Source organism: Pleurodeles waltl, chromosome 2_2 (genome assembly GCF_031143425.1).
Source record: "Pleurodeles waltl isolate 20211129_DDA chromosome 2_2, aPleWal1.hap1.20221129, whole genome shotgun sequence".
NCBI lineage: Eukaryota > Metazoa > Chordata > Amphibia > Caudata > Salamandridae > Pleurodeles > Pleurodeles waltl.
In genome coordinates, this window is record NC_090439.1 from 1159561471 (window position 1) to 1159582405 (window position 20935).

The window sequence follows — 20935 nt, forward strand, 5'->3', positions numbered from 1 at the left end:
GGGAGTCCGGGGACCCGCAAGAGAAGACACAGAGACACCCCCACTTTATACACAGACACACCCCCGCTTTGTACACAGACACACACCCGCTTTGTACACACCCACACACAGACACTCCCACCTCATACACAGGCACCACTACTTTATACACAGACACTCCCACTTTATACACACAGACACGCCCACTTTATACAGATATTGAGTCCGTAACTCCCAGCACCCACAGGTAGAGACACACAGACAATAGCACTTTATACACAAAGAAGTTTCCACTTTACACACAGACACGCCCATTTTAAACACACAGACACGCCCACTTCACACAGAGAACCATCAAGTCCCAGCACACAGGAGGAGACAGGCAGACACCCCCACTTTAAAAACACGGACACGCCCACTTTATACACAGACACGCCCACTTTACAGACACGCCCACTTCACACACACAGACACGCCCACTTTACATACACAGACACGCCCACTTTACACACACAGACACGCCCACTTTACACACACAGGCACGCCCACTTTAGAGAACTGACACTGAACCCTCCCTGCGTTTCCGGGCTCATGGCCGCAGCTCAGCTCACGGGTCTCAGAGATGAGGCCACTTGTTCCATCTGTTTGGAATATTTCACGGACCCGGTGTCCACGGACTGTGGACACGTCTTCTGCCGCTCCTGCATCACTCAGAGCTGGGAGGGGAGAGATGGAAACTCCCCCTGTCCGCAGTGCAGAGCAATATCTCCTGGGAGAAGCCTCCGACCCAACAGGCAACTGGGAAACATGGTGGGAATGTTAAAACAGCTTCACCTGCCCCCCGTGAAGCCCCCGGAGGAGAATCTGTGCGAGAAACACGAGGAGAGACTGAGGCTGTTCTGTGAAGAGGATCAGAGGATGATATGTGTGGTCTGCCGAGAGTCCAAGGACCATAAATCTCACACAGTGAGTCCCATCGAGGAGGCTGCAGAGGAGTACAAGGTGAGTTTGTGGGTGTGAGGGGGTCACACGTGCAGTCACTCCCTGAGACTCATAGGAAGGCTGCAGAGGAGTACAAGGTATGTCTGCGGGTGTTACGGGATCACCCGTGAAGTCACTCCCTGAGACTCATAGGGAAGGCTGCAGAGCAGTGCTGGGTGTGTGTGAGACTGTTATAGGATCACAAGTGAAGTCGCTCCCTGAGACTCATAGGGAAGGCTGCAGAGGAGTACACGGTATGTGTGTAGGTGTGATGGGATCACAAGTGAAGTCACTCCCTGAGACTCATAGGAAGGCTGCAGAGGAGTACACGGGATGTGTGAAGGTGTTACGGGATCACAAGTGAAGTCACTCCCTGAGACTCATAGGAAGGCTGCAGAGGAGTACACGGGATGTGTGAAGGTGTTACGGGATCACAAGTGAAGTCACTCCCTGAGTCTCATAGGAAGGCTGCAGAGGAGTACACGGGATGTGTGAGGTTGTTATAGGATCACAAGTGAAGTCACTCCCTGAGACTCATAGGGAAGGCTGCAGAGGAGTACACGGGATGTGTGAGGTTGTTACGAGATCACAAGTGCAGTCACTCCCTGAGACTCATAGGAAGGCTGCAGAGGAGTACACGGGATGTGTGAGGTTGTTCTAGGATCACAAGTGAAGTCACTCCCTGAGACTCATAGGAAGGCTGCAGAGGAGTTCACGGGATGTGTGAAGGTGTTACGGGATCACAAGTGAAGTCACTCCCTGAGACTCATAGGAAGGCTGCAGAGGAGTACACGGGATGTGTGAAGGTGTTACGGGATCACAAGTGAAGTCACTCCCTGAGACTCATAGGAAGGCTGCAGAGGAGTACACGGGATGTGTGAGGTTGTTATAGGATCACAAGTGAAGTCACTGCCTGAGACTCATAGGGAAGGCTGCAGAGGAGTACACAGGATGTGTGAAGGTGTTACGGGATCACAAGTGAAGTCACTGCCTGAGACTCATAGGGAAGGCTGCAGAGGAGTACACGGTATGTGTGAGGTTGTTACGAGATCACAAGTGCAGTCACTCCCTGAGACTCATAGGGAAGGTGTAGGAGGCTGGACTGGCTTGTAGTGAGTACCAAGGGGTACTTGCACCTTGCACCAGGCCCAGTTATCCCTTATTAGTGTATAGGGTGTCTAGCAGCTTAGGCTGATAGATAATGGTAGCTTAGCAGAGCAGTTTAGGCTGAACTAGGAGACGAGTGAAGCTCCTACAGTACCACTAGTGTCATATGCACAATATCATAAGAAAACACAATACACAGATATACTAAAAATAAAGGTACTTTATTTTTATGACAATATGCCAAAGTATCTTAGAGTGTACCCTCAGTGAGAGGATAGGAAATATACACAAGATATATATACACAATAGCAAAAATATGCAGTATAGTCTTAGAAAACAGTGCAAACAATGTATAGTTACAATAGGATGCAATGGGGACACATAGGGATAGGGGCAACACAAACCATATACTCCAAAAGTGGAATGCGAACCACGAATGGACCCCAAACCTATGTGACCTTGTAGAGGGTCGCTGGGACTATTAGAAAATAGTGAGAGTTAGAAAATTAGCCCTCTCCAAGACCCTGAAAAGTGAGTGCAAAGTGCACTAAAGTTCCCATAAGGACAAAATAGTCGTGTTAGAGGAATAATGCAGGAAAGACACAAACCAACAATGCAACAACTGTGAATTTCCAATCTAGGGTACCTGTGGAACAAGGGGACCAAGTCCAAAAGTCACAAGCAAGTCGGAGATGGGCATATGCCCAGGAAATGCCAGCTGTGGATGCAAAGAAGCTTCTACTGGACAGAAGAAGCTGAGGTTTCTGCAGGAACGAAAAGGGCTAGAGACTTCCCCTTTGGTGGACGGATCCCTCTCGCCGTGGAGAGTCGTGCAGAAGTGTATTCCCGCCGAAAGAATGCCAACAAGCCTTGCTAGCTGCAAATCGTGCGGTTAGCGTTTTTGGACGCTGCTGTGGCCCAGGAGGGACCAGGAGGTCGCAAATTGGACCAGGAGAGAGAGGGGACGTCGAGCAAGACAAGGAGCCCTCTCAGCAGCAGGTAGCACCCGGAGAAGTGCCAGAAACAGGCACTACAAGGATGCGTGAAACTGTGCTCACCCGAAGTTACACAAAGGAGTCCCACTTCGCCGGAGACGCTGGAGGAGCCCTGGGCACCTCCCCTGGGAGGTGCAGGTCAGGGGAGTGGTCACTCCCCTTTCCTTTGTCCAGTTTGGCACCAGAGCAGGGCTGGGGGATCCCTGTACCGGTGTAGACTGGCTTATGCAGAGATGGGCACCATCTGTGCCCTTCAAAGCATTTCCAGAGGCTGGGGGAGGCTACTCCTCCCCAGCCCTGACACCTTTTTCCAAAGGGAGAGGGTGTAACACCCTCTCTCTGAGGAAGTCCTTTGTTCTGCCTTCCTGGGCCAAGCCTGGCTGGACCCCAGGAGGGCAGAAACCTGTCTGAGGGGTTGGCAGCAGCAGCAGCTGCAGTAAAACCCCGGGAAAGGTAGTTTGGCAGTACCCGGGTCTGTGCTAGAGACTCAGGGGATCATGGAATTGTCTCCCCAATGCCAGAATGGCATTGGGATGACAATTCCATGATCTTAGACATGTTACATGGCCATGTTCTGAGTTACCATTGTGACGCTGTACATAGGTAGTGACCTATGTCCAGTGCACAAGTGTAATGGTGTCCCCGCACTCACAAAGTCCGGGGAATTTGCCCTGAATGATGTGGGGGCACCTTGGCTAGTGTCAGGGTGCCCACACACTAAGTAACTTAGCACCCAACCTTCACCAGGTAAAGGTTAGACATATAGGTGACTTATAAGTTACTTAAGTGCAGTGGTAAATGGCTGTGAAATAACGTGGACGTCATCTGCCCTCATTCAGAATTCAAATATTCTGCTGTCTTGTGGGACCATTTAGGATATCACAAGCTGTGCTGCATCATGTGACCCTATTCTGAATATTACAGACTGTGGGGGTGATTCTGACCCCGGCGGTTCAGTACCGCCGGGGCCAGGGTCGGCGGGAGCACCGCCAACAGGCTGGCGGTGCCCCGCAGGGCATTCTGACCGCGGCGGTTTGGCCGCGGTCAGAAAGGGAAAACCGGCGGTCTCCCGCCGGTTTTCCGCTGCCCTGGGAATCCCCCATGGCGGCGCAGCTTGCTGCGCCGCCATGGGGGATTCTGACACCCCCTACCGCCATCCTGTTCCTGGCGGTTCGCCCGCCAGGAACAGGATGGCGGTAGGGGGTGCCGCGGGGCCCCTGGGCCCCTGGGGGCCCCTGCCGTGCCCATGCCCGTAAGAGGGCCCCACTGGGTATTTCAGTGTCTGCCTAGCAGACACTGAAATACGCGACGGGTGCAAACTGCACCCGTCGCACATGCCCACTCCGCCGGCTCCATTCGGAGCCGGCTTCCTCGTGGGGAGGGGTTTCCCGCTGGACTGGCTGGCGGCCTTCTGGCGGTTGCCCGCCAGCCCAGCGGGAAAGCCAGAATGGCCTCCGCGGTCTTTCGACCGCGGAGCGGCCATATGGCGGTTCCCTCCAGGCGGGCAGCGCCCGCCGGGGTCAAAATGACCCCCTGTGTGTGTTGAGGTGTGACATCGGTACCCTAGTGTCTCAGTGGGTGAGATACTCCAATGTGTGTAACTGAACTTTAATTTCACATCTTATATTGTACCTAAACTTCTGCCAGAATTTAAAATCTATTGTGATTTCCTTCTGCCTGTTCTTCTGTTTTGCAGGATGTTAGAAGCACGCTGGACAGGTAAGGTTGGTTTATGGTCCTCCTCTCAGTGTGTAAGGAGCAGGTCTCTTTGCAGTGTGTGTAGGAGGCTGGCCTGGTTTGTAGTGGGTACCTAAGGTACTTACACCTTATACCAGGTCCAGTTATCCCTTATTAGTGAAATGTAGGCAGTGTCTAGAAGTCAGGCTCTCTAGGGGTAGTGTGGATGAGCAGCCAAGGCTTCTCTAGGAGTCATGCAAAGCTCATGCGATACCACTGTAGTCACACACTACTCACACACATGAAAGAAAATACTCAGTGTTACAAAAATAAAGGTACTTTATTTTGGTGGCACAAATACCAAAAATACCATAGAGACTATACTCCCTTAGGAGGTAAGTAATACACAAATCATATACACTAGTATGGAGAAATAGCTATAAAAACATTTACAAAACAGTGTAAATAGTGAAGATCACGCGGTTACCAATGGTCCTCTGGGGAACCCAAACCATATACTAAGAAAGTGGAATGCGAAATTCGGTTTCCCACCTAAGCAACTGTAGAGTGTAGAGGGGTGCGAGGAGTATTGGAAAACACCAAAGGTAAGTAATAGAACCCACCCCAGAGCCCAGGAAAGCAGGAGTAAATCACAGTAACCTTCCTAGAACATACAAGAACACGAGAAAGAAGACAATGCAAGAACCAGAAGAGACTGCAAGACACCAACGATGGATTCCTGGACCTGAAGACGTGGGGAAGAAGGGGACCAAGTCCAAGAAGCACAGATGAGTCCAGGAAGAACAGGAGCCCCTGCTAACCCGGATGAAGGTGCAAACGAAAAACCACAGGTGAAGAGCAACAGTCAGTACTGCTCCCAAGAAGACGGATGTGGGTTCCTGGTTGGTGCAGATGATGTTCCGCACCGGATGGATGATTGCAGTCTGGTTTGTGTCACTGGATTCTGCCAACAAGCCTTAGCACATGCAGAGCTCGCGGTTAGCGGAAGATGGCGCTGCCCAGGACCAGGAGAACCCCAGCGGACTCTACCCAGGAGGGAGAGTCAGAAGGGGGCTCTCATCAACTTGGATAGCCCTCAGAAGACCAGGCAGCGTGCACAGTAGTCCCACAGCACGGGGACAAAGAAGATGCAAAAGGAGGCCAACGCAGCACTACAACGAAGGGTCCCACCTTGCCAGAGAACCACACAGGAAGCTGTTCGTCGCAGGAAGGAGTGCTGGGGGCGGGAGCTAAACAGTGCACAAAGAACTTTGTGAAGGGAAGCCTTTGCAACTGCAAAAGTTGCGGTGAATGGGGGTACTGTCTTGCGTGGGGAGGCTAGCTCTTACCTCCACCAAAGTTGGGCAGTAGGACGTCAGGACTGTCGGGACAAGTTCAGTCCACCACCCGAGGTGCTGGATCCATACACTTCATCAGGAGAAGGGACCCACGCCACCAGTCGTCCATGCAGAGCGGTGCCTGCTGAAGCAGGGGAGTGACTCCTTCACTCCAAAGGAGATTCCTTCGTTCTTCTGGTGCAGGCTGAACACAGGTTGTCCTCTGAGGATGTAAAACCGGGAAACAGTTGCAGTTGCTGGCAGGAGCTAAAGATACAATGTTGCAGAAGTCATCTTTGCTTCTTTGTTGCAGTTTGTAGAGTTCCTCGAGGGTCCAGATGCAGTTTCTTTGGTGAGAAGGTGAAGTAAAGGATGCAGAGGATTCCTGCTGAGCCTTGCAATCTAAATCTGAAGAACCGCCCAAGAGAGAGACCCTAAATAGCCCTGAAAGGGGGATTGGTCAGCTACACAGGTAAGCACCTATCAGGGTAGGGCTCTGACATTACCTGCTGGCATTGGCTACTAATATGCTCCCAGAGTTCCCTGCCAACTTGGAATCCAACATATCAAAACCCAGGGAACCCTCTGGAGGAGCTCTGAGCACCACCCCTGGGGTGGTGATGGACAGAGGAGTGGTCACTCCCCTCTCCTTTGTCCAGTTTTGTGCCAGAGCAGGGACTGAGGGTCCCTGAACTGGTGTAGACTGGATTATGCAAGGAGGGCACCATCTGTGCCCTTCAAAGCATTTCCAGTGGCTTGGGGAACCTACCCCTCCCAAGCCTGTAACACCTATTTCCAAAGAGAGAGGGTGTAACACCCCTCTCCCAAAGGAAATCCTTTCTTGTGCCTTCCTGGGCTTCAGCTTTTCAAGCAACAGGAGGGCAGAAACCTGTCTGAGAGGTGGCAACAGCTGGGGCTGCCTGGAAGCCTCAGATGGCTGAAATGGCAATACTGGGGGTCCTCTAGGGAGCCCCCAGAGTGCATGGAATCATACAACCAATGCTTGCAAAAGCCTTGGGGTATGATTCCAACATGTTTGATACCAAATATGCCTATGTTTGGAGTTACCATTATGTAGCTGGACATAGGTAGTGATCTATGTCCAGTACACGCGTAAAATGGTGTCCCCGCACTCACGAAGTCTGGGAAAATGGTCCTTGTGGTCGCAGGGGCACCTCTGCTAGTGCAGGGGTGCCCTCACACACATGTACCCTGCACCCAGCCTTCAGGGTTGGAAGGCCTGGTATATGGGTGACTGATGAGTGACCTAGTGCAGTGAAATGGTGCATGCACCTTTTCACACAGGCTGCAATGGCAGTCCTGTAGAAGCCTTTGCATGGGCTCCCTATGGGTGGCAAAAGAAATGCTGCAGCCCATAGTGATCCCCTGGAGCCCCAATGCCCTGGGTACCTAGGTACCGTATACTAGGACTTATAAGGGGGCACCAGTATGACAATTTTGGATGGAATACTGGGTTGCCAGTAGTCGGTGACAAAATGTAGTGGAGAGAGAGCATAATCGCTGGGGTCCTGGTTAGCAGGATCCCAGTGAACACAGTCAAACACACTGACATCAGGTAGAAAATGGGGGTAACTATGACAAAAAGAGGGTGCTTTCCTACAGTGTGGAGATGTCAGTCCTGAGCTCACACAGACCCAATCTGCTGCCAGAGTAATAACATCTCATATAAGTATTATATGTAGACCCCCCTCAGCTACTCTCATGACTCCGAAACAGTGTTAAGGCCCCTCGGCTTATTCCCAAAACGTCCACAGTCTTTAAAAGCTTCTTGCGTTTTTCAGGAACATTACTTGAGTTCCCAAAAAACAACCTTGAGACCCCTCGAACTCAGAGTCTTATGAAAATACCCCCCGAAGCCCAGGGGAACGCGCTCATGTCCACAAAAACTACCTCAGGTTTTCCACAATCGCAGCGTACTCAAAACCTCCTTCAGTACCTTCTGACCCCACTGCAAAGGTCTGTACAAGTTGTTAAAGGCCCTGAACCCAAATTATAGGACCGAGCCACAGGTGAGGGCCTAGAACAAAGGAGAGGGCCTTTAACAACCGATATAGCCCGAGGCAGAAGGGCTATAAGTCTCTTAAAACATTTTGCGCTTAGTGGTATAAAAGGAGAAACATGAAGACAAGCATTGGAATGTTGGAGCTTCGGCTTATTCCAGCCATTATAAGTCTGGAGCTATTCTGTTGTCTTCAAGGGAGCTCCCAACATCCCAATCTTCTAAAGATGGGTAGAGTAGAGAGACGTGTACTTCACTTGTTCAAACTGAGATAAAGTTATGCAGTTGCAGAATTACAGTATTACAATACATTTGTTATTCAGGCACAATATTCCACATTCAGAGGTTTATGCACAATAGTACATTCCACACAGATGCTTCATGTTCAGAAAGCTCTGCAGAAACACTTTTCACCCTCTTGTGATTAACACTAGGGCTTTACCAAGGGAAAGGCGTTAGAGCAGCTATTAAACTGTAAAACACACTCCCACTTTTATAGTGATATCCTTGCGAAACACATGGGTAATGCACTGCACCTCAGTCCCCAGTGAGAGAATTAAAAAAAAGTTCTTAAAAATGAGAAATGTGTGAAGTGGAGCGCTTGTTAAAAACAAGAGACAACATGAAATGTTCATTCAGTGTCAAAAAGATGTACACGAAGGAACAGCACGTGAAGACACTGCTCTGCTCAAGTGAAAATTGCAGTTCAATTAAGATGTCCTACGTGCACTAGAACACTGTGCACTGAAAGGGGCTCGTACCTGTCTGGAGTCACAATGTCATGTAATTGTCCAAAATACAGGTATAAATAAGTCCAATGGCCATTCTAAAAAAACTACAACTCTATAGTTTCTGCACTCTTCCACTGATTGTCAAATTTAGTTCCTTTAATGTGGATATTAATCTTAATAGTTTTTCAATTTTTGCCTACTTCTATTTTTACTTATTCTTTTGTGATGTCACTCCAGTCCTCAAAGGGCTCCCTCAGTCTCTGTTCCTCAGATCTGCTTTTGGTGGTAAGAAACCTTTCTTCATCTCTCACGACTTCCCTTCAGTCCACAGCATCCTCAGGGGTCAGCATCCAGTCAATCTTCAAACCTCTGAAAGTGTCCAGAACCCTCACGTCTGGCATCAGAGCAGAGAGGGGGAGAGATGGAGACTATAATATTCAGAAAGAAAGAAGGTGAAAAGAGCAAGAGATGTAGAAGAAGAGACAAGGCAGTTGAACGGGAAGGGAATGAGAACGAGGGAGAAATGCAGAGAGAGGTGCAGAAGAGACGAGCGAAAGAGACACAGGCAGGAACCATTTCACGTTTAAGATGCACTGGAGTGAATATCCTGTGCATGGGTTTTACAGTAATCTGAAAGCAATCTGGATCCTAACATAGTGGCTAATCCTCTGAAACCTGAGAGAATGGCACCTGGGAGCAGTTCACCACACCAGAATTAGAAGTAAAGTTAAGGATCCTTCTTAGTAGTCAAACCAAAGGTCATAGCCTTAAAGTGAGATGTCCACAAACTTAATTTGTATCAGGGTCATAAATGGAGGACCTTAGAGACTATAAGTTGCAGCACCTCTGGGACTCCAAGTTGCAGGAGGACCCCAAGTTGCAGGACCTCAGCATCCCCAAGGTGCAGGACCTCAACGTCCTCTGGGTGCAGGACATTAGAGTCTCCATGGTGCAAGAGCTAAGTCCATGGTCCTGTAGTTCAAAGCCTCCAAGCTGCTGGACCCCAGAGCCCAAAAGGTGCAGCTGTTCAAAGGCTCCAAGGTGCAGGGCCTCAGAGTCCTCATTGTGCAGGAAATTAGAGTCTCCATGTTGCAGGATCTTAGAGAGACCAAGGTGCAAGGAGCAGGGCTTGATAAATTCCAAGGTGCAGAACTACAGTGAGTCCACTGTGCAAGGTTCCATAGATTTAAATGTACAGAGATCCAGAGAATCAATGTGCAGAATCTCAGAGACTCTAAAATGCAGGACTTGGGGGGTCAAGATGGCAGATGGATAGGACACATGGTTTGGTCCCTCCATGCCTGCCACCCATTCTAAGGAGCTCCTGGGGAGAATCCAGTGATGTATAACCCCAAGAATTCCGTGGCGCATGATGCAGCTGTGGTGGTGCCCCTGGGGGTGCCCCCGAGTGAGATCGACCACTCGGCCTTCGTCGTTCGGCTGATACCACATGGGCCGGGCACTGCCCATTGTGGCAGTTGCGGTGCAGGTCACATTCTCTGGCTCAGCCTGATCACACCTGTGGCCGCAACGGTGAAACGAGGGGAACATCAGACCTGTGTGGCAAAGCCTGAAAGCCTTTTGGGACAGCACACACTGCTGGGCCCAGCACAGAGGGCCAGCCTGGCACGAGGGCCGCGGCGGCTCCCATCCGGGGGCTGCTGGGGAGGTCTTATCCACACCAGGACATCAGCGGGACTGAGGGGTGACAGCGGGGCCCTGGTCGAAGGTGGGGCTGACACCATAGCCTGTGGAGAGGTCTCCCCCCTTCCTGCAGCAGACATAGAAGGACACCATCCCTCAGACACCACCAACATCGGGAGAGGTGAAAGTGCAGCAGCCTTGCTGGGGTGGTGTGCGCAGGCCCTCATCTGGGGCATTGGCCCCTACTTGAAACCAATGGGCCTGGCAGGCTTTACGAGTGAGCGAGCCGCCTTGAGCCCCCCCGCTACTCCGAGCCTGTTAGAACAACAGGAGGAGGAGATGTGAGGGGTGGTCCTCCCTTCTCAAGCACAATGTCACCCCAGAGGGCAACAGATGAGAAGAACAAGTAACACGCTCGTTCTTAGAGGCCCTTTTCCAGTCTCTTGGAGAACCTGCAGGTGATGAAACAAGATCTCTCCCAGGATCTAAGAGAGGTCCAACACAGGGTATTGGAGCTGGGCCAAAGGGTCTCCTCCATGGATGATAGAGAGACTGCATGAGATGAGGACATGCAGCTGCTCCAGCGAGAGATCATCCACCTAATGGAGCAACAGATCGACCTCCAGTCGCAGGCAGAGAAATTGGAAAACAGGGCCCCAGGAACAATATCAGGATCAGAGGGGCCCGACTGGCACAGAGGAATCAAACATAAATGTCTGTGTCACAGCCCTGTTCCTTCAGCTGCTGGAGACATCACCTGATGAAGGCATCAAGCTCAACAGCGTTCATAGAGTGGGTCCCCCCTCAGAGATAATGGCCCGCCAGCGGACATCCTAGCTTGCATTCATGACTTTCAACTTAAAGAACAGATCTTATGCAAAGCTAGGGATGAGCATCCAGTGACGTTTAGGGGCCACACATTGTTTTCCTACCAGGAGCTCTCCTTGATCACCTTGCAAAAATAAAGATTTCAGACCAGTCACTAAATTCCTCAGAGAAAAAGGAATAGCAGAAAGGGTTAGGCAGGCGGGGGAGTTGAAACTCCGAGATCTTATGGTGAGAATCCTATCTGCATTCTAGGGATTACACCTTCTACTCACATGCCCATAAAACATACGCTAGACTGGACTATTTTTTTTAAAACGACAGGTATACAATCCTTACTATTGACCATCGATATACAAACCCGCTGCTTGTCAGACCACTCAGCAGTGTCTTTGACCCTGGGGCTCCCTCCTCTCTAAAGACAGTTTCAGCCATGGTGACTGAACAAAGCTTTTTTGCAGCGCCCGGCAGTCGTTAAACAAATAGAACAAGCTATTTCCAGATATTTGGCACCCAATGATGTTCCGGGCTGGTCTGTTTCCCTTCTGTGAGAGGCTCTAAAAGTGGTCATTAGAGGGGAGCTCATAGCAATTACAGCTACGAATAACAAGATTAGGAAAGAGAAAAGGGAAACGATGACCAAACAGTTACTAGAACTAAACAGATCCATAAGTGCACTGGGGCGCCGAGGAGCTGGAGGCGATTGGAGGTCGGCTCGTAAACAATGGGCAAGCCTAGGCCAAGACCGAGCGGAATATGCGCTCCTCCCGATGCGTTATTCTTTCTATGTGGAAGGCACCCGTATGGGCCCGCTGCTGGGTAACCGCGTCCACTCCCTTCGATTGTCCACGGGAGTGGAGTCTTTCCGATCGTCTGAGGGACACATGATTAGAGGTGACAGTCCATAGCTTCGGGCTTCCTTCAATTCTATGAAACCTTGTACACTGCTGACACCGTGGTGGGGGATCATTCGGGGACCTATCTTGGGGGTGCTCCCACTACTTGGGTGACACCGGATCAGGCGGCACAGATGAAGGGCCAAATTAAAACAGAAGAAGTTATTGCGGCAATAGCTAAAACCAAGCTTCATAAGTCCCCTGGGCCAGATGGGTTCCCTTCTGTATTTTATAAAACTTTCTGCTTCCATTTGGCACCCAACATGACACACCATGACAGGCCCTGATTCCATTCCACTCTCCATGCAGGAGGCGTCCATTGTGGTTCTTCCTAAGCCGGGGAAGGACCTTCTATCATGCGGGTTCTACCGAACAATGTCACTACTTAATAAGGACAGTAAGCTGTTAACCGGTATTCTAGCTACCCGCTTGACCAAAATGGATTTGTGATGCACCGCCAAAGTAGGGACAACATGAAACACATTCTTGTTGCGAAGGTTCTCATTATCCTAATGAGACTACTGGATTCGGGCGGCAGAATCACCTGAATTTTAGGGAACTGAGTCCAATCCCACATCATGTGACACCTGTCAACCTAATCCAGGTTTTCCGGCTAACTAGCAGTGCCTCATCGCCACCAAAGGGCAGGAATGATTGTGGCAAGCGGGCACATGACATAAATGACTCCTCAGGGGAATCGTGGTCGGTCAGATGTCATCCTTTTCTCTCAGTAACATGAGTCTCACACATGCAAAGACAACAGAGTCAGCATATAGTTCAATAGAGTTTATTGAAGTAACTGCATTTTAAATAATATGCCATGTATGAAATCACTAGAGTGATAAAACACACCAAAAGCAAAATTGTGACAAGAAGAGTGAAACACAAAAACAGCCCCACCATACTGTCACAAGGAGATGTATGTATGTATGTATATATATATATATATATATACATATATATATATATATATATATATATATATATTGTGTGTGTATATATATATATATTGTGTGTGTATATATATATATATATATATATATATATATATATATATATATATATATATATATATATATATATATATATATATATATATATTATTCCTACCTAAGCTATGTGATAAGCCCTGATTCGCCCTTCAGGTTTGCCCCTGGGAAGACATCATCCCCCATACCAGAGCAAGGAAGCCTGTCTTAAGCAGACACCGTCCCCATATGGTCAAGGGATCGGTAGTCTAAGCAAACAACTGTAGCGAACGCATTCAGCAATCACCATGCAGTCGTGGTCATCTGGATGGAATCTCCCTCTAGCATTTGTAGGACAGGGAAGTGTTTTTATAATAAAACAGCTGATGTTCTGAAAAAATGTCCCCACGTAGGGATGTGTATGTTTTAGGTGAATGCTGGAGACACTGCGCACCTTTTTTGCCGGTAATGCTATCTAGCTGCAGCCTTGAGGAAAGCACAGAGTGAAAAGAATGCCTCTGCTAGAAATGTAGCGTTTTTCTTAGGCAAAAGTGCAACTAGATAAAGAAAATAAATCACCACTGCAAATGTGACCAATGCCAGAAAAACAAAACGGTTCTGAATAATGTGTAACTGGGCTAAAGTGCACAACGGCAGGCCTAGTTTCTAAACTACAGTTGTCTAAAAAACATGGGTGAAATAACAATACAACAAGATAAGGCAGGCCGAGCTCGTAGGGACATTATGCTTTTAACCCTGGACGTGGAGAAGGCCTTCAACAGAGTGCATTGGCATTACCTGACTGCAACATCAACCCACTTTGGTTTAGGCTCTCGGTTTCTCACATGGATCCCTAGCACCTATAGCAAACCGTGGGTGACGGTGTGGGTGACGGTGTGGGTGAACGGATATTCCTCCCAATCATTTCCCATATGCAGACAGGGGGTTCCCATTGTCGCCCCTACTATTCTCCCCTTATATGAAGCTGTTTGCAGTATGATTGAATCCAAATAAAACGGGTGTGACATTTGGAGGCAAAGTGCACACCTTGGCTTTATACACGGATTACATTTTAGTGTCCTTAGATAATCCCAAGGGGGCCCTTCCGCTCTTCAGCAGGAGAAAGAGTTCGGGAAGTACTCCGGCGTCCGTGTAAATGTTCAGAAATCCCAAACCCTTAATATCGCGGTCCGTCTTGCAGACCAGCAATATCTGGAGAGGCTTCAGCTTGCTCCGACCATCTCGGACACTACACTTATTAACTACTGCTTATTGGCACAGCAAGTACGACGCGGCCTGGCCTAATGGCAATCATACCTGATTTCATGGCTGGGCCGTGTTGCCGCCCTTAAAATGACAATCCTTCCGCGAATCTTATACCTCTTTCAAACCCTACCTTCGAGCCACTCCCGAGAACGCTTCAATCTTTAGAGAAAGATTTTTACCATTTCATTTGGGCAGGGAGGCAGCTTTGCCTGACCCGCACTCTATGCTATCAGTCGCCAGCACAGGAGGATCTGCGGATGCCCAACCTAATGCACTATTTTCAAGCCACCCAACTCTGTTATTTAGTAGAGTGATCAAGAGACAAGTCTGAAAAGAGGTGGCTGTTTATGGGTAGAGCACTTGCAGGCACATCCCCATTGAAGATCCCCTTCCTATCCCGCCCACAACATCCCTGGGGTTTATATTCTTCTCCAATCACACACTCACTTATGAGAACGTGGGACTGGGTGGCAACATGGAAAAACATTACTCCATTTCCATCGCCCTTGATGCCAATTGCTGGCAATCCATCCTTTTACCCCTGGTATGAACACCTTGGCCTACAGCAAGTGGTTGCAACCGGAGTGTTGCTCTGTTGGCCATCTATTTGATGTTGAGGGAATTATACCTTTTGACACTCTGAAATACGAACATGCAATCCCTGAAACAGAGTTGATGCACTACTTACAAATTTGTCATTGGTTCATGTATCCCGGGATACGAGACCAGGCACAGAGATCCATTACAGATTTTGAGCAATGGCTGTTGAAGAAGACCTCAGATAAACGATTAATCACTGATCTGTATATTTTTCTACAAAAGGCCCCTGATACATAAACATCCCCAGGACAACGACGATGGGAGTCTGAAATCGATAGATCTCTCACACATAGGGACTGGGAGCACATTTACTATAGGGCATGTGACACAGCTAAAAATATGGGAAGCGTTGAATCTGCGACCATAGGAGACGTCTAATAGGGTTGGCATTGGGTTCGGCCACTCAAAACATACTCACTCACTGGGGTACTGATACTCCTCCCACGTACTTGCGATAGATACACCGCCTGTGGCACTTCTTACTCATGGAGAAGATTACTCTGACATTGACAAGCCAAGCGCTCTCCTTCCGATAGTTATGGGGTTCATTTCTGACGCACCTTTCTACGAAGTTTAGGGAGTTGACGTGCCCCTTGTATTTCCGGCTACTGAAGGAGATGCAGAAATGCAGAGATTCCAAGGACAATGACTCTAAAGATTCCACAGGGTAGGATTTCAAGGATCCCAAGATGGAGGAGCTCAATGATTTGATGTTGCCGGACGTGTAGTAGTTCCAGGTTGAAGGCTTTCACAGACAGGGTGCAGGATCTCACAGATAGTAATACCAAGCGCTACTGAGCTTTTACGTGAGGTCTAAATGGGAGATGAAGAAAGCAAGAGAGAGAATGATGCTGACAGACGCAGGAGATCACGAGAGTGAGTAGAAGATCAGGATGCACGTGTAGAGGGTGAGAGAGGGAATGAAAGAGATAGTATGTGATTATTCACATCTGCTTTTGAGATCCCAAGAACTGTCAGCGAGAAAAACCAAACCAAGATAGTTAACACGAAAGAGAAAGAAAAAAGAAAAGTGTGTGTGTTTGTGACAAGTATTATTCAGTTACAGAGAAGCAAAAAGGGGCTGAGAGATGCTGAGACAGAGGTAGAGGGTGTGAGGGTAGTAACAACAATTGTGCACAATTATGTTTGTGCTGTTAGAGTCGCACAGAGAGAAGAAAAGAGGGAGGAGGTGGAAGGATGAAATAAAGTCGAGACAGCGCAGCACAGAGTCTGTGTGAGTGTTTGTGTAACAATCAGTGTGCACAGATACCTTTGCAATATCTGGAGCTTTTTGAAAGTGAGGAGCAGAGAGAGAGCGAGGAGCACAAAGTGATGTGAGAGAAGAAGAAAGAGTTATACAGGTAATCCGATAAACAGACAGAAAGGGAGATGGAGAGAGACAGTGGCCATGTGTGTTAGTTGCTGAGTTTTTCCTAGGAGATGCTTAAGCTTGATTTATGATGTGCTAATCCCTGCAAGGTTCTGAGCAGAGGGTAAGGGATAATGTGTGACACTTTTGGATGCCCCCCAGAGCTGTTGATGTGTGTGTGTGTGTGTGTGTGTGTCTGTGTGTGTGTCTGTCTGTGTGTGTGTGTCTGTGTGTGTGTATAGTGAGAGACACCAACTTCTATCCTGCAGGAGCTCCTGTGATTGCAGTATTCTGTTTCCAATAACAGGGTGTTTGTGCTGTTCCTTGTCTGATCCTGTAGCCTCTGATTCTTCTGTAACACGGAATTGATTTGTGTGTCCTTCAGGTGTAAGAAGTTTCAGGGTCCAGAGAGTGAGATGAAGAAAAGAAAGGAGAAAGAAGTTATGATAACTCTGAAACCAGAAGAGGAGGTGAAGAAATATAAAGGTGAATGGAATTCTGCTGAATGTAATTATATTTTGGTGTCCTCACTGAGTCCTTCGGCCTCCACCAGCTACAGCTTTTACTGTGGAAAGACCTGGTTGCCCAATTGGCGAGTGCAGGGTCACACACTGACCCCCTCCGCTGTGCTAACTCCTGAGCCGTGCTGGTGGTCCCCCAGCAGCACAGGGAGCTCCTCCTTAACATTGTCCATGATATCCCCTTGGATGGGCATCTGGGGGTGACCGAGCCCTGAGAGAGGATGGTCAACCACTTCTACTTGCCCCAGATGTCAGAGAAGGTCAAGGAGTTTTGTTGCTCCTGTGTGATCTGCCAAGCCAGTGGCAAGGGAGGAGGCAAACCCCAGGCTCCCCTGATACCACTACCAGCGGTGGGGACACCTTTAGAGACGGTGGTGCATTGCTAGAGACTATTTGTAAAAGTGCAATCAGCTGCTTCAGAAGGAAGTGCTCGTGAGGTAACCAACCGAGAGTCAGTATCTGGAATCTAGGAAGGGGGGAGGGACAAAAGTGGAGGCTAGCCAAGATTAAAGTTGTGCATGAAAAGTCTTGAGCTGTGCTCAAAAGATAAAAGGATCTGGTTGGGAATAGAGATGATGCTGCAATTGTACCAGTGACTACAGTACACTGTCTAGTGCAGCACTGTGGACAGTGTAGTATAGTGTACTGTGTAATGCAGTGTGCTCTCTTGTGCAACAAGCCATCTGGTACATTGTGACGTGTAGTACAGTGTGCTATCTGGTGCAGCGTCTTGTGAAACAGTGCACTGTCTATTCTGTTGTGCTCTCTAGTGCTGTATCCTGCTAAGAACTATGTGCTATCTTGTATAGTGTATTCTCTAGTGCAATTTGTTGTCTAATATAGTGTTAGTTCTAGTGCAGTGTATAGTTCATTGTGTATCACTTTGGGCTGTCTATTGCAGTGGACAGTCTCATGCAGTGTGCTAATTGGTGCAGTGCACTGTCTGGTACATTGCACTATTTTACACTTCAGTTAAGTGAAGTGTGGCCTACTGTTGTATGTTTAATAATGCAGTGTTCATCTAGGACTGTGTGCTCTCTACCGCACTGTAATATTAAGTTCAGCATCCCGTGTAGTGCAGTGTCCTGCCTATCGTGTGTTGTCTAGAGCAGAGTGAAAAGTGTTCCCTCTACCGAATTATACAATGATGTGTTGTTTCGTAGTGTGCTTTCTTTATCGTTATGGTATATTGTGCAGCTTAACATCAAGTACAGTGGTCTTTTGTGATGTGCTGTCCAGAGCTTTGCACCATCTAGTAAGTTGTGCTGTCTAGTGCAGTGTGCTTTGAGCTGTGTACCACGGTGTACCATGTATCACTGAGGACCATCTAGTGCAGTGTGCTTTGAGCTGTGTACCACGGTGTACCATGTATCACTGAGGACCATCTAGTGCAGTGTGCTTTGAGCTGTACACTACGGTGTACCGTTTAACACTGAGGGCCATCTAGTACAGTGTGCTTTGAGCTGTATACTACGGTGTACCGTGCATCACTGAGGGCCATCTAGTGCAGTATGCTTTGAGCTGTATACTACGGTGTACCCTGCATCGCTGAGGACCATCTAGTGCAGTGTGCTTTGAGCTGTATACTACGGTGTACTGTGCATCACTGAGGACCATTTAGTGCAGAGTGATTTGAGCTGTATACTACGGTGTACTGTGCATCACTGAGGACCATTTAGTGCAGTGTGATTTGAGCTGTATACTACGCTGTACGGTGTATCACTGAGGCAAAGGGTGCCCTAGACCTTGACTGACGCCCCATCAACAAGCAACACTCTTCATACTCCCGATACACCCATATAAAGCCGTGCACAACTCCCCCCACCTACCGCCAACAATCGCATTAACTTCTACATACCAACCCGACACCTCCGCTCTGCCAGAGTCCTACGTGCACACATCCCCCACGTACGCACCTCTGCCAGACTCCTACGTGCACACATCCCCCACATACGCAGCTCTGCCAGACTCCTACGTGTACACATCCCCCACGTATGCACCTCTGCCAGACTCCTACGTGCACACATCCCCCACGTACGCAGCTCTGCCAGACTCCTACGTGCACACATCCCCCACGTGCACACATCCCCCACGTACGCAGCTCTGCCAGACTCCTATGTGCACACATCCCCCACATATGCAGAGCCAGCAGCCGTGTCTTCTCGTACCTTGCTCCCAAAGAATGGAACACAGCGCTAGGATGCCCTACCCGGTGAGTTGCACTCTCTACAAATACTTATAACATAGTAGGTGACCTCGCGCAGTGTAATATACAGTGGTGTCCTACCGCAGGGCACAGTGAGCTCTTTAGTGCAGTCTACCATCTAGTGCAGTGTACTGCTAGTATAGTGGCTGCTCTATCACAGTGTTTCATACAGCGGGCTCTCGGGCAGTGTTCTGTCTAATTCACTAGGGGTACTCTAGCACGGTGTACTGTCTGCAGTGTGCTCTATAGTACAGAGAGCTCTCTAGTGCAGTCTGTCATTTAGTACAGAGTGCTGTCTACTGCAGTGGATGGTATAGTGCAGCGTACTCTTTGCTACAGCAATATTCTATCCAGTACAAGGGGCGCTCTACCACAGTGTACTTCCTGCCTCGTGCAGCCCACCTTGCAGTACAGTGCACTGTACTGTTTCCTACAGTGGGCTCTCTGGTATACTGTAGTGTACTGTAGTGTAGGGTACTGTAGCACAGTCTACTGTCTCATAGTTTGGAATGTCTAATATGGTGTACAATATACAGTACGTCTCTAGTACACTGAGTTGTCTAGTGCAGTTTGCAGTTTACCATCTAGTACAGTGGTCCGTGACCATTCTTCTGTCTAGTATAATTGGCACTCTAGCATCAACCACGTATAAGTGCTGTATAGTGCAGTATATTGTACAGTACAGTGTTCTTCTTTCTGATATGTGCTGAGTAGGGCAGTATAAAGTGCAATGTGGGCCTTTGTGATAGGTGCTGTCTAGTGCAGTCCAGTGTGCTCCTTCAAGGTAGGTGCTGTAGAACACAGTATATTATATAGTACAGGGCGCTCCCTCCAGGTAGGTGCTGTATAGTGAGTTGTCTGGTGCAGTTTACCATCTATTACAGTGGTTAACAGTAGGTTAACAGTAACTTAGTAATTGTTAGTTGTGCACTTAGTACAATTGGCGCTCTGCAGTGTGCTCTGTAGTACAGTGAGCTGTCTAGTGCAGTCACCCCTCTAGTCCAGTGGTTACTGTAGAACTGGCTGCGGTCTGTAGTGTGCTTTGTAGTATTTTGACTGTAGTATATTGTGCTCTCTAGTGTAGTGTACCGTCTGGTGCAGTGTTCCTCTTGGCACAGTGGATGCCTTAGTACAGTGTTAGCACAGTGGTCGGTCTAGCAGTGGTTGGTGTAGTGCAGTGGCTGCCTAGTAATGGCTGTGATGTGCTTTGCAGTACAGGGCAGTTACATTTTTCAGTACAGCCTATCATCTGGTGCAGAGTTCTGTCAGCACAGTAGGCGTCTAGCTGTCTACAGTGTGATCTGTAGTACAGTGAGTTTTTCAGTGCAGTCTACCATCTGGTGCAGTGTTCTGTCTAGTACAGTGGATGCTAAGCACAGTGTACTGGTAGCAATGTGATGTACAGTACAGTGAGCTGTCTCGTACACTTAGTATAGTGTACTGTCTGCAGAGTCCTCTGGAGTATAGGGAGCTGTGTAGTGCAGTCTATCCGCTAGGACACTGTGTGCTGTAGCACAGTGTTTAGTACAGCGGGCTCTCTCGCACACTGCACTCTTTGCATTATGCCATAGACTGCAGCGTGCTGACAAGTTCCTGTTTTGGCTTGACCCCCATACACCTCATGTTCGTTATATAGCGCCTTGTGTGTGTGGTGTTCCGTCTATAACAGAACTGTGTATAAAGCACATCTCTGCTCCTCCAGATAGGTGCTGTCTAGTGCAGTGCTCAGTACAGTGCACGCCTTCCAGATAGGTGATGTCTACCACGTGGTGTACAGTACAGAGCGCTCCTTACCGAGAAGTACTTTCTAGTG

The 20935-nt window shown here is 48.7% G+C and overlaps 1 protein-coding gene across 3 annotated transcripts in view; it reads left to right on the forward strand.

Moving 5' to 3' along the window:
• Positions 1-567: 567 nt before the first annotated feature.
• The window catches only part of LOC138282993 (E3 ubiquitin-protein ligase TRIM17-like), a 62607-nt gene continuing 42239 nt past the window's right edge, over positions 568-20935 (forward strand). For 2 of the 3 annotated variants that reach the window (XM_069221088.1, XM_069221087.1), the window contains exons 1-2: positions 568-981; positions 16781-16881. In XM_069221088.1, the coding sequence (XP_069077189.1) occupies positions 571-981; positions 16781-16786 (417 nt within the window). In that variant the 5' untranslated portion in view covers positions 568-570 and the 3' untranslated portion in view covers positions 16787-16881. The remainder of the gene's footprint in view (positions 982-16780; positions 16882-20935) is intronic. The other variant, XM_069221086.1, reaches the window with a different exon arrangement.